The following is a 15,705-nucleotide window of genomic DNA, read 5'->3' on the forward strand; positions in this document are numbered from 1 at the left end:
CTTGACAAGTTAACTTTGTTTTTCTCTCCAAAGATGTTGCCAGATCTGCTGAGTTTCTCTAGTACTTTGTTTTTATTTCTTCTTCATTCTATCAGGATTATTAAAGTCAGGTGAAGTACCCCACCCCCCAGTTAGTATCAACAAAGCTCAACACAAGCTGTGACTGAACCCTAACACTCTTGCCTGTATCATTTGGTAGCTATTAGCTATCATGAATGCCTGGCAAAATCAGTGTCAAGAAATGTCTTTACAGTGATGCATAACACCCAGTCAGGAAGCTGAGCTTATCCTGAACTGTATGTAAATAATCCAACCAAAGAAACATTGTTGAGTGTTTAAAATGCCATTCTGGGACCACGAGGCAGGGTATGTTTTGTTCAGGGTTTGGTAAAGACAGAGTGTAGAATTCAACTGTTATCAGTGAGGCTCCTTCCCACACACAGGTCATCTAGCTGGGAAGAACTCAAAGAGCCAAAACCTATGAACGGCTGTTTGACAAATCTGTTATTATTTGATTAGATAGTCGATTCAATTTCTAGAAACTCTCTCTGTTTGGAGTGATATTTTAGTTTAAGCTTATTAGAAGTATTTGTTTAATGTCCCTGCAATGCAAATACTTTGAAGAGAAAATGTCCAGACCTGTGTATTACTTTGAGACTTAGAGCAATGAGAGAACACAAGGGGACTCAGGCTGCTACAGTGTGAAGAGTTCCAAGATGGCTTGAAGTAATCATCATCACAGAAGGAATCACAGGTGAGTTTGACACTGTTCAGTGACGTAGACAACTCATGTGGGAATTGGGGATGGGGGCAGGTTTGCAATTTACTCTGTTTTTTGGCTCTGGAGGAGGCACTCCTAACCCACAAGCTGTGTTGTAAAGACGCTTTTTTTTGTATTATTTAAGCTGCTGGAATCTCCCAAGGTCTGGGATACCTAGTTGTCTAAGGTTAAAAATAGATAATATGAAAACAAAGGCACATGGCCTCAACAAGCAAACCCTTTCTCTGCTACCACACATCCTGCCTCTGTTAAAACTGGAAGTCGATGGACCTGGTTACTGTTACCACGTTTATACATTTTAATTTCTGTCATGACCCCAACCCATGAGTTCCTGAAATTAAAGATTCAGCCCTGAAAGTCCAGATTACAGCCTTGAATAGTTTATAGGTTTTTATAAAAGAACAGAATCAAGATTTTCTTCCTGTTTGCTCCCATCCGCCCTCCTTCGCACCTTTAACCTGCTACTTCATCATTGCACCTTTATCTGATATCAACTTTGAAAAGCAAGAAACAGAAACAGTTCATAGTTCTTTATGTAGATACTATTTTAACCACTAGCACCAGCTGACACATGACCAATGTTTGTTTGGCAATAACTTTTTTTTAATTATTTGGTTTTAAGAAAGGAAAAACAAAGACCATAGGTTGCACTAAGCAGCCACTGAAGATTACAGCAACAGCACTACTGTCATTTAAGAAAAAAAACAGCACAAACACCTTCATAAAACATTTTTAAAAACCAACTGTGAATACTGAATGTGCCTCAAATGTGACATACGTCCAGCAGAGGTGGTGTTGCTGTGTCAGATTTAACAAAGGCTATAAAAGAGTAAAAGAATTCTAAAAATTTGTGTACTCAGAAGGTGAGAACATGAACTTTTATCTTTATGGAGGAAACATGATAGAGACTTTCCACTTCTCCCAATGGTTAAGTCAAACATTCAAGCAAACCCCAAATCCAATGTCGACAACTGACCTTGCAAAAATTTTAAATCTAACATGATTCCACCATGGATACCCATGTACACGTAGATCATCTTCCAAGGATTCAAACTGGTGTCTCTTCTTCTCCTTGTCATGCCAAACTTCTTGCTATATCCTCCTGTGCTTGGAGAACATTCAGTTAAAATTATAGGCAGTTTAAACTGCATAAAGGCCAGTATTGAATAGACTAGGTTTGATGGCTTATAGGCTACCAGTGAATATTTCAGCAAAGTGGTATCGAGGATGGCACTGAAATCAAATACTAACGTTGCTGCAACTTGACCACAATAACCAGTTTGCCAGTGACAAATGATACCGATGACACCAATGGCTAAAACAGGTCTTTCCCAACACTATTCAAAACTAATGATTCCGATTGAAACACGTTTCCTTTTTACCAAATGAAGTATCCATTGTAGGCCAAATGTTACAGTTTCACAAACTCTTATTTGACAGCTTCAAATAGGAACTACAATTTTTCTTGCAAGGAGAACCAGAAGCGCCAGGTCTGTATTGCCATGAAAACGTTCAAGGGCTTCCACTGCTTCTTGCTGAGTGAATCCTGATTGTCTTATTCGTGCAACGTTAGCAGCTGGGAAAGCTAGGGGGCGCACTTCCAGAGGACTACCCAAAGAATGTCTATTAGGATGATTCATGTTGGCTTCCATGGTCCCTTCCCATGACATGGAAGTAGCTAAAACCTCTGGGTTCTCCAAAGGGCAGACCACATTATTTGTCATTTCTTGCAAATGTGCCCCATTACTTTGAGAGTTCTGGCCGCTTTCAGCAGCTGCAGAATCAGGTGGGTTTACAGGTAATTCTTGAGTCTGCAAAGATTCCTCAGTAGGGGAAACTTCCATTTCCTTTGCTAGATCTTTAGACACAATAATAAAAGCTGCAGCCTTATCCACGGATTCTTGCACAAAAGTTTCATCAGATTTAACTCGTGTCACACCTGAAGTGGATTTTTCTGGAAATACACTGGTGCTTTCAACACTTCTGTCTCTTTTCAGAGAAATTTTGGAATTAGCTGTGAACAAAGGGTTCTTTTCCTCTTCGACAGCAACAGTATCCACCCCTGCACTGACACACACCCTACTCAAGGCATTATTATCTGAACATTCTTCAGACACCTCCATTAGATGAAAATCTTCTTCCTGATTTGCTGTGTCTGACTGATGGTTGTCCTCTGAGCTGACAGACATCTTCAAAGAAACGTCCTGACAGGAGGCGACTAGCTTCTGATGCAATTCAAATAAAGCAGCCACTGGAGAAAAGTGTGAATCAGAGTCTGTTTTCTGATCCTCCTCAGAGGAAGACTGTTTAATCTCAGTCGGCAGATGTACCTCTTCAGGCTTTTTATCAGTGACAAGAGCAAGTTCAGATTTTTCTCTCACACAGCCACTAGGTAACTCAACAGGCATGTTCACCTGAGCCATGGAGGAATTTGAACTTAAATGTCTATCCTCCAATTGCTGATCTGAAACAGGGACGTTTCTCTCCTTTTGTCTACTTTTTCCTGTCTTTTTTGATGCTGAATAACTAATTTCCTCAATCTGCTGCTGAGTAGAGTTTACAATTTCACCATCATCGATTTCAATGTTTCCAGTTAAAGAATCAAATGGTCTTTCATCAGTCTCAAATCTCTTTGGACAGCTACATGGGTCTTTTTCAGCTATTTCCAAGTCCATATCTAATGGCTCAACGAGATTGTCAGGATCATCAATCCCCTTTCCAGTCTCAGTGCCCTGCTGCACTTCATTTATTTTAGAACCAGCAGCAAAAGCTAATTCAAGTGAGGCTTGTTGGCTTGGTCTGTTAACTAAACCCAGGTCAGATACAAGATCACTATTTGATTGTACAGCTGAAGAAATCTCCCCAATTTTTTTTGTTGGAGGTTCCTCTAAACCTTCTTTGTTTGTGATTTCCTGCCAGGCTTTGGTTGTAAAATGTGTGGTGTCACCCTTTTTCAAGCCAACCTCATCCAGACTCGTGTTTGGCAAGACACGTTTTGGCAGAGGCTCATCATTGGTATCTGAAGTTGGATAATTCAAAAGGTTTTGTGAGCTGCAAGGAACGCTTTCACCCTGTGGTATGTGGTTTTTCCCTCCTGATGCCTGAGAAGGAGCAGACAGTTTATAAGGAAACAGAGGGGTCAACGTATTGTCCAATGATCCTGACAGTGCCTGCTTTTCTACCTGGGATTCCATGCACTCAGGAGTGAGCTGAAGGCTTTTTACATCTGTAAGTTCCGATTTGTTGTGGTTTTGTGAAGGAAGGCTAGCAGGGACGGAAATTGAACGGTCCAAATTACATTGGGGTTTGGGGGCCTGAGATAGGTCACTTCTTGTAATGGGAAGTGGGAGAGGAAGATGATGAGGTGCTGGTAATGAAGGGCTTTCCAATGAGGTAGTTTTGCCATTTTCTTTTCCTGAAAACAGAAAAAAAAATTAAGTCTCAGATTACAGCAATGTAGACATCTTATTCCAAACCACAATACGACTAAATAATCCAGCAGTTCTAATGTTAACCTTGCTCTATTTGTTACCAAACTAGCACCACGCGTACATGTTAATGACCACTTTTATATAGATGGCTCTTTAATTTCTTTGGGTAAACGTCAGTATAACATTTCACCAAACACCACCAGCTCAACTATTGTTACTGCAGAGCTCAGAACTCAAAAAACAGTTACCCTACTTTACCGACAAAGCTTAGTTTTTGGCCCAAGGTAAGGCCAGAATTGGAAAGAAAAATTGCCATATGGCCGACTAATTTCCCCAATTCCAAATCATCCTGGGCTACTTCCACAAAGGTGGCGATGGTGTGCAGCAGGCCTACCTGCTTGCAAGGGGTGAGTCGCTTATCCAGCCACTTAAAGGAGGTCTAGTTTTCCACAGGCTCTGGGAGCTAAAATTATTGTCTGGAGATGGCTTCTGGATAGCAGAAGTCAGGGTTCCAAGTAGACCTGAACCCTCCCTGCCTGTGTGCAGCAGCAACCAAAGGTTATCATGTACAGAAGTTGTACACTCCCCCATATTCCTATTTTAACACTTCCAGCCTACCCACAAAAGCCATTTCTCAGTTTAAATTGTGAAAAGCTGGGGAGTTGACTCTCTCCTTCACTTATCTGTTCTCATAAGCTTTACAATCTCTTTCCAGTCCTCCAGCTTTAAGAACCCAACTGCAGTCCTTAATTGGATGAAGAGCCGGCCCTTTGGCCATTAACTGGCTGCTCCAGGGATAATCACAGTGAGTGAGTGTTATCCCAAAATTTGGGCTTCAGACTCACACCCAAATCAGATGTCAGAGTTCAGAAATCTGCTGTAATTCAAGTGCTTATTTGAATCATAGGTACTTGTCATTAGCAAACAACAATGCTTCAACTTCCTGTAGACCAAAGTTCCCTGAAGGCTGATTGTCATGTGGTGACTGCAAGCTGCACTGGACCTTAAATGCAGTTTGAAATACATTTTACTCCATTATGGAATATTACTGTCAGAGGTAAACAGCTTGTCAGTATGGTGTCACACAACTGCAAACAACTACTGTAGTCTAAAATCTGACAGGTTATTTACACAATTTTGTTACTTGCAAAGGAGCCACATATCACACATTAAATCTGAAGCTTCCACTGTGTGCTAACTTTATGCATCTGTGCTAACAATAATCAAGAACGGTGAGCAGGATTATTCTCCCTGAAGCAGAAAATGCAGAAGGAAGATTTAATAAAGGCTTAAAATTTTGAAAAGCTTTGATGGAAAACACAGATTTGAGATAATCAGCAAAAGAATCAGAGGACAGCTGAGCACAATTTACTTTTCCACCTCGAGTGCAATCCCTCAAAAGGACATTCAACAGTAATTTCCAAAAAGAATCTGCATATAGACTCAAAAAGGAAACAAAATAGGATATGGAGAAAGGGCAGGGGAATGAGACTAATTGGATTGCTCTTCCAAAGATAAACAATTATGGCCACCATAATTCTTTACAATTCAATGAAAATTCAGATTGGTAGGGAATAGCCAGTTAACTTGTGAATACAGAATGCTTGAATTGAGTTAGCAAGGCTGAAAAAAATGAAACAATCATTCGGATCCAATTGGTCGATCAGGAAGACTATATACAGTGAACAGTTAGGAAGTCAAGAATTGAGTTGGGTTTTTTTTTTAGGTCCCTTACTGAACAGCTGGTCAATAGAGCCACCCATCTGACTAGTTAGACTCTTCAATCTCGAAAAAGGATACAATAGCAGATTATGCAAACATGGGGCATTAAAGGGAAAAAAATTATGGTATGATAGACAAAGAATGTGTTTCCCTAAGGGCATGTTTTTGAACAAAGGTGATGGGCATAGTGTCAAATTCACAATTACTGCTGCAGACATAAATAGTTATTTCTTTTAAAAAAGTACGGATAACAGCTTGCACTCAGAATGTGTCATTATTTTACTATCAAATTCTGCACCAATTTATTCAAAAGGAGATTTGTTTTGACAGTTTGTCATTGATTAACAGTGGTGAGCACATAAAGTAGGCACAGAATTATATCCCTATCATTTTGTGTTAAATACCACATCAAGTCCTTTAACTGAGGAACTCTGGCCCTGATTCATGCATTTTATAGTGAAAGATCATATAGTAACAAGAATTGTAATAGAATCTAGATGTTATATCTTGAAGGTATACTTGTATGATATGAACGCTCGAGGAGGGCTTAGTGATTTCAGGCAGAACCTTTCCATTCATACTCAGCATTACAAAATTCTACTGTATTGTTGGAGAGATGGCTGGAACTTTATTCATTATTGGGTGTTATGAAGGTGTAGAGATATACTGTACCTTTGAGGGAGAGAGACAGGAAGCTAGCAAGGACTGACTGAAAGCACAGAGTATCCTGAACAAAGTAAAAATGTAACACTTGTTCGAAACAAATAGCTGGACTGTGTTGCCATGGTACAAAAACAAATGCAAATTCAACCAGTTTAAATTATGCCCCAAGATACCAAAATCCAATCGAATTTGAATTTTACTGTTTGGGATGACATCAAACCAATGAAATGATCTGATGTTTTGGAGTATATAAGATCAGACATTTTGAATAGTTGGAGGGAGATCTGTCAAGGACATCCACAAATATAGACTGCTAGTTGAAGAGCTCTCTGAAAGGTACCTGTCTATAAGAAGGTGCACAGCAGAACATTGAAACTGACCTAGAGAAAATCTACAACAGATAATCGACTGGTTTTTTTTGAAAACAGTGATTTTTTTTGTAAATCTTAATTGGGATTTTATTTTATTGGGCCAGAATTGTAGAGTGAGAGGTAAAAGGATAGGTTTTAGAGAAAGGAATTGCAAATAGTTGTTGGTTTTAATACTCTCTGTTGGACTTAAAGAATAATATTGTTAATTTTTACTTTAAATAATGACCTCTGAGAAAGTACTTTGTCTCTCGAATTTTAACAGATTACGGCGTGAGGTAAACTTTTTTTGCATGGCTGGTTTAAATTAGCAGAGGGGTTTACCCCATGTCATAACATGGATGATTCAGATACAGGGATAGTTCACCTCAGCATTTCATTTTTCACTGACAGTAATGAGTGTGCAATTCTGGAAGTGCCCAGTGGAAAGGCAGAACCTTTTCTACTCAGCATTACAAAATCCCACTGTATTATTGGGTGTTATGAAGGTGTAGAGATGTACTGACCTTTGAGGGAGAGAGACAGGAAGCTAGCAAGGACTGACTGAAAGCACAGTGTCCTGAACAAGATACAAATGTAACACTTGGTCAAAACAAATTGCTGGGTAGTTTTGCCATGGTACAAAAACAAATGCAAATTCAGCCAGTTTAAATTATGCCCCAAGATACCAAAATCCAATCAAATTTGAATTTTACTGTTTGGGATGACATCAAACCAATGAAATGATCTGATTCAGCTTCATTACATAATGAGGAAAATAAGAAGATAAACTATGAAATAAGCCACAAAGTTCCATACAAGATGGTTCGCTGTTATAACAAACACTTAGTCATCTAAAAGTAAAAGCACATTAAATACCTGGGCTATGATCATCTTCATGGACAGCAAAAGTGCAACATGCATCAGTGATGCCGGCGTCCTGTTAGAATAAAAGAAAAACCAAAACAAACCAAACAGCAAACTTGATTAGCCAATTGAGGCATGCAGCATGCATGTAGTATTACAAATCACCATGGACATCAAACAGACTACCATTCCACACATATACTACAACACATGTATGAGCGACATTATTAGACAGTATTCATTCCATTAGCACTCCCAGCTTCTGAAGCTGGCCTGGGGATTGGACTGACCAGGAAAAAAAATCAAGACATCGATATTCAGAAGTACACACATACATGATGTTACAGACATACTGATATATAACAAAATGGAATAGGGAAGATAACTGGCCCTTACTTCCCTTAGTCGTGTGGATACATATGGTTTTAACTGTCTGACAACACTGAGCCACACAGAGCAAAATGCGCCAAGTCCAATCTCCAGGACACACTGAGTTAATTTGCTCTTATCTGCTGCCAAAGAAGGGTCAATTAAAGTTGCCTCTGAGGAGAATCTTGTCATGTCATGCATGTAGCATTTTAATGAGTGCAGGGGTGGACACAGCTCAGAACACATTCATAATTGAAGGGCCTGCTAATGTTGTCTAATCTCAGAAACAAGTTTGTCATTTTGAGAGGTAACAGAGTCTGCTGGTGTCCATGGTATTAAACCCCAGCAGAACCATTATAAAGCCAAAAATAAAATGAGAAACACAAAATTTTGAGTAAGCTATGTAGAAGACTAAAAGAAAATGTTTCTACTTACCTTCTTGCTACTAAATGATTGTGAAACTCAGTATCCATCAAGTGAGATATTTATTATAGACTAACTATTCATGAATTTAGATGGCTGGGTCAGGGAACATTCTACCTTAAAATAACCATGTAGTCCACTGGGCATCAATTTTAAAATCAATGTTAACATAGTTCTGTTAAAGGCAAAAACCTTTTGCAAAATTACCAGATTCCTCTGCCGATCGGTGTAGTGCCTCAGCCAGCTCTGCGTCTGCCAGCTCCTCAGGGCGAAGATCATCTCGTGGAACACCATATGCCAACCTGGCACACTCTGGCAGCTCTGCTTCAGATAAGAAGCGCGTCTCTGTTCCTGTCGTGCCAATAACTAGCACATTGCGTTTCAGGTCAATTGAACACTTCAAACAGAATAAGAAGAGCGAAGACACTTAAAACCTGTAAACTAAAATAATCTATGAACTAATGAAAAACGAATACCTTTAATAATTAGTTTAAGTTTTAATAAATGAGACAAAAAGTGGTCTTAGTACGGAGAGCTTTTGATCAGGCAGTGTTTGCTGCAAACCTCGTACACTAATTAAGATAACAGTTTGAAGGGTTTTCCTAACTAAATTTCTCTCCTTTCCTGAAGGCACTGAACTCCTGCACAAGCACCCCCAGTTTTTCACTAAAGTGCCATAGTTTCATTAAGTTTTATAACACAGAAGAGAGCATTGGACCCACTACGGCTGCACCAATCTATCTACACTAATCCCAGTTTCCAACACTTGGCCCTTATCCTTGAGCATAATAACATTTTGAATGCTCATCCATGCACCTTTCAGGAGGTAGTGAGGTTTCCTGCCTTCATAAACCTCCCAGGTAGTGTATTCCAGATACCCACTACCCTCTGGGTAGAAACAAGTCCTCAAGTCCCCTCTAAATCTCCTGCCCTTCACCTTAAATTTACGTCCCTTCCTTTTGACACTTCAACTAAGGGGAACAAGCTGTTTCCTATCCACCCTGTCAACACCCCTCATAATCTTATAACCTCAAATCATTGTAACCGTTATCAGCCTTCTCTGCTCTAAAAAAAACTCAGCTTATCTCGCCTCTCTTCATAGCTAAAATGTTCAAACCCAAGAAACATTCTGATGAATCTCCTCTACACCCCCACTGTGCAGTCACATCCTTTCGACAGTGAAGTGACCAGAACTGCACACAGTTGTGGGGCTGAACTGTGGCCGCATTGAGTGTGGCCGAACCAATGTTTTGTATGGTTCCAACATAACCTCCCTGCTTATAATCTATGCCATAACTGATGAAGCCTACTTAACCATCCTATTAACCTGTCCTGCCACCTTGAGGGATTTGTGGACAAGCACTCCAAGATCCCTTTGTTCTTCTGAACTTCCGAGTGTCCTGCCATTCACTGAATATTCAACTGGTTTGTCACTTCTTCTGAGTGCATCACCTCACACATTTCAGATCAACTTCCTTCTGGCATTGACATGCCCACATGACCCACCTCTATCTTCTTGTAACCAAGACCTTATTCCTCACCATTAACCACTCAGCCAATCTTGGTGTCCTCCACAAACATACTTATCAGCTCCCTCACATTCTCCTCTATATCATTTATACACACTACAAACAATAAGGGACCCAGCACTGATCCTGAACACCCGTCTGTTGTCACACAGCCTTCTACAATCACCAAGGGTTTCTTAACACTTTGGCAATGTTGGACCCATCTGGCTGGGTTAGTCAGAGTTCCGTGCACTTTTATCTTCTTTCTCACCTGTGTCAAGGGCTTTGCTAAATCCATCAAGCACATTAACTTTATCTACACACCTGATCAAATTTGTTAGGCATGACCTCCCTCTCACAAAATCATGCTATCCCCGGTCAAATCCTGCTTCTCCAATTGGAAATTAATTCTCTCCTTCAAAACTTTCTCCAATAGTTTCTCAACCACTCATGTGGACTCGACACTCTGTAAATTCCAGATTTATCACTACCAGCTGTCTAGAAAAGTGGAACCGCATTAGCTGTCATCTACTCCTCCGACACCTCTGCTGTGGTCAGAGAAGAAGTAAAAATTGGGGTCTGGACCTCTGTAATTCCTCCCTCATCTCTCACAGAAGCCTGGGATACATCTCATCCTTGGGGATATCTCCACTTTTAAGCCTGCCAATACCTATGTCAATCTGCTCCAGAATCTCTGCAACCCTTCAGCCGAAATGGATCTACTGATGTAGGACTCATTTAACACCCGAACAACGCCCTCCACAGATTGCTCCTTTGGTTCCTATTCTTTCCCTGGTTATCCTCGTTCCCTCAACATATTGAATACATTCTCCCAAATTTTACCCACCAGTGTTTTCTCATGCCCCGCTCTTTGCTGTCTTAAGTTACCCCCTGCACTTTCTATACTCCACTAGTCTCCATTGATTTGGTCCCTTTGCACCTGCTGAATACCTCTCTTTACCTTCCTAATGAGTTCTGAGTATTTTCAGGGTTCTCCAGACTTGTTACCCTATATTTTCACACTAAAGGGATCAGGTCGGGCTTGCACTCTCCCCTGTAGAGTTCAGTCTGCAGTTTGAAAGAGAGAAGGCAATATCGGATGTAATGGTGTTACAGTTAAATAAAGATAATTACAGGGGCATGAGTGATGAACTGACGAAAATCGACTAGAATCAGAGCCTAGCAGGGAAGACAGTAGAGCAACAATGGCAGGAGTTTCTGGGTGTAATTGTGGACACAGTACAGAGGCTCAGCCCAGAGAAAAGAAAGATTATCTCGGCGGAGGGAGGTTGGACATGACTGACAAAGGAAGTCAGGAAATGTATCAAGTAAAAGAGAGAGCCTACAAGGTGACCAAGAGCACTGGGAAATCAGAAGACTAGGAAGACTACAAAAATAAACAGAGGACAACAAAGAGAGAATTAAGGAAGGAGAGGATCAAATATGAAGGTAGGCTAGCCAGTAATATTAGAAATGATAGTAAAAGTTTCTCTCAAAATATAAGAAACAAATGACAGGCAAAAGTAGACATGGACTGCTCCAAATTGATGCAGGAAGGCTAGTGCTGGGAGATAAGGAAATAGTTGAAGAACTTCATGAGTATTTTGCGTCAGTCTTCACAGTGGAAGACGTGAGTAATATCCCACAACTAAGCAGAGTCAGGGGCAGAGTTGAGTATGGTAGTCATTACAAAAGAGAAAGTGCTAGAAAAGTTAAAAGGTCTAAAACTTGATAAATCTCCTGGCCCGGATGGGTTACATCCTCGTGTTCTGAGGGAGGTGGCTGAGGAAATAGCAAAGGCATTGGTTGTGATCTTTCAAACATCACTGGAATCAGGGAAAGTCCCAGATGATTGGAAAATCGCTCTTGTAATCCCCTTGTTCAAGAAAGGATCAAGACAAAAGATGGAAAATTATAGGCCGTTTAGCCTAACCTCAGTTGTTGGTAAAATTCTAAAATCCATTGTTAAGGATGAGATTTCTAAATTCTTGGAAGTTCAGGGTCAGATTAGAACAAGTCAGCATGGATTTAGCAAGGCAGGGTCATGCCTGACAAACATGTTAGAATTCTTTGAAGAGGTAACAAGTAGGTTAGACTAGAGAAACCCAATGGAAGTTATCTATCTAGACTTCCAAAAGGCCTTTGATAAGGTGCCTCATGGGAGGCTGCTGAATAAGGTGAGGGCCCATGGTGTTCGAGGTGAGTTCCTGGCATGGATCGAGGATTGGCTGTCTGACAGAAGGCAGAGACTTAGGATAAAAGGTTCTTTTTCGGAATGGCAGCCGGTGACAAGTGGTATCCCGCAGGGTTCAGTATTGGGGCCGCAGCTGTTCATTTTGTATATTAATGTTCTGGATGAAGGGACTGGGGGCATTCTGGCAAAGTTTGTCGATGATACACAGTTAGGTGGACAGGCAGGTAGTTCTGAGGAGGTGGGGAGGGTACAGAAAGATTTAGACAGTTTAGGAGAGTGGACCAGGAAATGGCTGATGAAATTCAACGTGAGCAAATGTGAGGTCTTGCACCTTTGGAAAAAAGAATACCGGCATGGACTATTTTCTACGCAGTGAGAAAATTCATAAACCAAAGTACAAAGGGATCTGGGAGTGCTAGACAAGGATTCTCTAAATGTTAACTTGCAGGTTGAGTCCATGATTTAGAAAGTGAATGTCATTTATCTCAAGAGGGTTGGAATATAAAAGCAGCAATATGCTTCTGAGACTTTGTAAAGGCCTAGTTAGGCCCCATTTAGAATACTGAGTCCAATTTTGGGCGTACACCTCAGGAAGGACATACCGACACTGGAGCATTCCCAGCAGAGATTTACACAGATGATCCCTAGAATGGTAGGCCTAACATACAATGAATGGCTCAGAATTGTGGGATTGTATTCATTAGAGTTTAGAAGGTTGAGGGGAGATCTATTAGAAACTTACAAGATAATGCATGGCTTAGAAAGGGTGGATGCTGGGATGGTGTTTCCGTTAGGTGGGGAGACTAGGACCCATGGGCACAACCTTAGGATTAGAGTTGGTAAATTTAGAATGGAAATGAGGAGACATTTCTTCAGCCAGAGAGTGATGGGCTTGTGGAGTTCATTGCCTTGGAACGCAGTGGAGGCTGGGACATTAAATGACTTCAAGGCAGAGATTGATAAATTCTTGATCTCACAAGGAATTAAGGGCTACGGGGAGAGTGCGGATAAATGGAGTTGAAATGCCCATTGAATGATTGAATGGTGGAGTGGACTCAATATGCTGAATGGCCTTACTATGTCCTATGTCTTATTGTCTGATTTTTTTTTAAAATGCTCCCCACTGTTCTGTTGTAGATTTCCCCACGTGTAACTGTTGGCAGTCTACTTTGGCCTGAACCTGCCTTATTTTCATAAAATCTGCCTTCCCCCAATCGAAAACCTCATTTTGCAGACAATCATTTTCCTATTATCTAACAAACTTAAGTTATTCTGCATTGTGGTCATTATCAATTGACCAGCTTTGTTTCTCAGAATTAGGTCAGCACTGCACTGTTCCATGTTGGGCTTCCCTTCTACATGTTGACATATAAAGCTTTCCCGAATTCATTTCATGAAATCCACCCCTAACATTTTATACTATGACTATCCCAATTAATCCTCAGGAAGTTGAAATTCACTAATATCATTTTTTTGAAAAATTCATTCGTGCAACATTGACGTCACTGGCTGACCAGCGTGTATAGCCTGTGCTTAGTTGCACTTCAGAAGATGGTGGTGAGCTGCCTTCTTGAACTGTTGCAGTTCACATGCTGTGGGACGACCCACAATGCTATTCGGGAGGGAATTCCAGGATTTTGACACAGACACAGTGAATGAACGGCGATATATTTCTAAGTCAGCATGCTGAGTGGCTTGGAAGGGAAACTTGCAGTGGACAATGACCTAATGGTGTTATTGCTGGACTGTTATTCCACAGACCCAGGTAATATCCCAGGACCCAGATTCAAATTCCACCACAGCAGATGGTTGAATTTGAATCAATAAAAATCCAGAATTAAAGAATCTAATGATGATCATTAATCTATTGCCAATTGTCAGGAAAAATCCATCTGGTTCATTAACATCCTTAACAGGTCTGGCATAAATGTCACTGCAGAGCCACAGCAATGTGGTTGACTCTTAACGGTCCTCTGGGCAATCAGGGATGGGCAATAAATGCTGGTGACACCCTCATTCTGTGAATGAATGAAAAAAAGTTGTTGTGTTCCTGTGTAACTGTTGCCATTGCCCTTCTAGATGGAAGTGGTCCTGGGTTTGGAAGGTTCTGTCTAAGGATCTTTGGCAAATTTCTGCAGTGCATCTTGTATATATTCACACTGCTACTAATGAATGTCAGGGAGTGCATTTTTGTGCATATGGTGCCAATCAAGCGGGCTGCTTAGTCCTGGATGATATTCCTGATGAAGGGCTTTGGCCCGAAACGTCGATTTTCCTGCTCTTCGGATGCTGCCTGATCTGTTATGCTTTTCCAGCACCACTCTGATCTAAACTCTTGTCCTAGATGATGTCATGCTTCCAATGTTGTTGGCACTGCACCCATCCAGGCAAGTGGGGAGTATTCCATCACACTCTTGACTTGTATCTTGTACATGATGGGCAGGCTCTAAGGAGTGAGGAAGTGAGTTATTCCCTGTGGTATTCCTAGCCTCTGACTTGCTCTTATAACCAGCGTGTTTATGTGGCATGCCCAGTTGAGCTGCTGGTCAATAGTAAGCCCAAGGATACTGATAGTTGAGGATTCAGAGATGGCAACACCAATGAATGTCAAGGAGAAATGGTTCAATTGTCTCTTATTGGAGATGGTTGTTGCCTGAGATTTATGTGGTGTGAATGTTATTTGGCATTTGTCAGCCCAAGCCTGAGTATTGTCCAAATTTTGTTGCATTTGAACATAAACTGCTTTAGTATCTGAGGAGTTGCAAATAGTGCTGAACATGGTAAAATCATCGGCAAACATTCCTACTTCTGACTTAATGATGGAAAGATCATTGATGGCTGTGCTGAAGACACTACCTTGAGGAACTCCTGCAGAGATCTTCTGAAGCTGAGATGACTGAACTCCAACAACCATCGCCTTCTTTCTATGTGTCAGGTATGACTCCAACCAGTGGGGGAGTTGACCCCTGATCCTATTGATTCCAGTTTTGCAAGGGCTCCTTGATGGCATACTCAGTTGAATGCAGACTTGATGTCAAGGGCTGTCACTCTCACCATAGAAATTCAGCTCTCATGTCCATTTTTTGACCAAGACGGTAATGTGGTCAGGAGCTGAGTGGTTCTGGCAGAACCCAAACTGGATATCAATAAGCAGGTTAGTGCTGAATAGGTGCTACTTGATAGCACCGTTGATGACACTTTCCATTACTTTACTCATGATCGAGACTATACTGTTGGGGTTATAAATGTCCAGGTTAGGTTTATCCTGCTTTTTGTGTCATGCGATACACCCGAGCAATTTTCCACATTATTGGGTAGTTGCAAGTGTTATAACTGTACTATAGGCCTTGACTCGGGCAGGAGCAAGTTCTGGAGCACGTGCCTTCAGTACTATTGCCAG

The 15,705-nt window shown here is 41.0% G+C and overlaps 2 protein-coding genes across 3 annotated transcripts in view; both read right to left on the bottom strand.

Annotated features, from left to right (window-relative positions):
* Window positions 1-2,223: 2,223 nt before the first annotated feature.
* On the bottom strand, window positions 2,224-4,528 carry LOC132833567 (regulatory solute carrier protein family 1 member 1-like). The gene is made up of 2 exons (XM_060851934.1): window positions 4,471-4,528; window positions 2,224-4,196 (listed from the first exon to the last, which is right to left on the bottom strand). Exons 1-2 carry the CDS (start codon window positions 4,526-4,528, stop codon window positions 2,224-2,226), a joined length of 2,031 nt encoding a protein of 676 aa, XP_060707917.1.
* Window positions 4,110-15,705, bottom strand: part of LOC132833742 (protein DDI1 homolog 2-like) — a 37,398-nt gene continuing 25,802 nt past the window's right edge. Inside the window, exons 8-10 of one of the 2 annotated variants that reach the window (XM_060852265.1) lie at window positions 8,811-9,000; window positions 7,824-7,884; window positions 4,110-4,196 (exon numbers count right to left, since the gene is read on the bottom strand). In XM_060852265.1, the coding sequence (XP_060708248.1) occupies window positions 7,868-7,884; window positions 8,811-9,000 (207 nt within the window). In that variant the 3' untranslated portion in view covers window positions 4,110-4,196; window positions 7,824-7,867. Of the gene's footprint in view, window positions 4,197-7,822; window positions 7,885-8,810; window positions 9,001-15,705 lie in introns of those variants that run through there. The other variant, XM_060852266.1, reaches the window with a different exon arrangement.

This window comes from Hemiscyllium ocellatum, chromosome 37, assembly GCF_020745735.1.
Source record: "Hemiscyllium ocellatum isolate sHemOce1 chromosome 37, sHemOce1.pat.X.cur, whole genome shotgun sequence".
NCBI lineage: Eukaryota > Metazoa > Chordata > Chondrichthyes > Orectolobiformes > Hemiscylliidae > Hemiscyllium > Hemiscyllium ocellatum.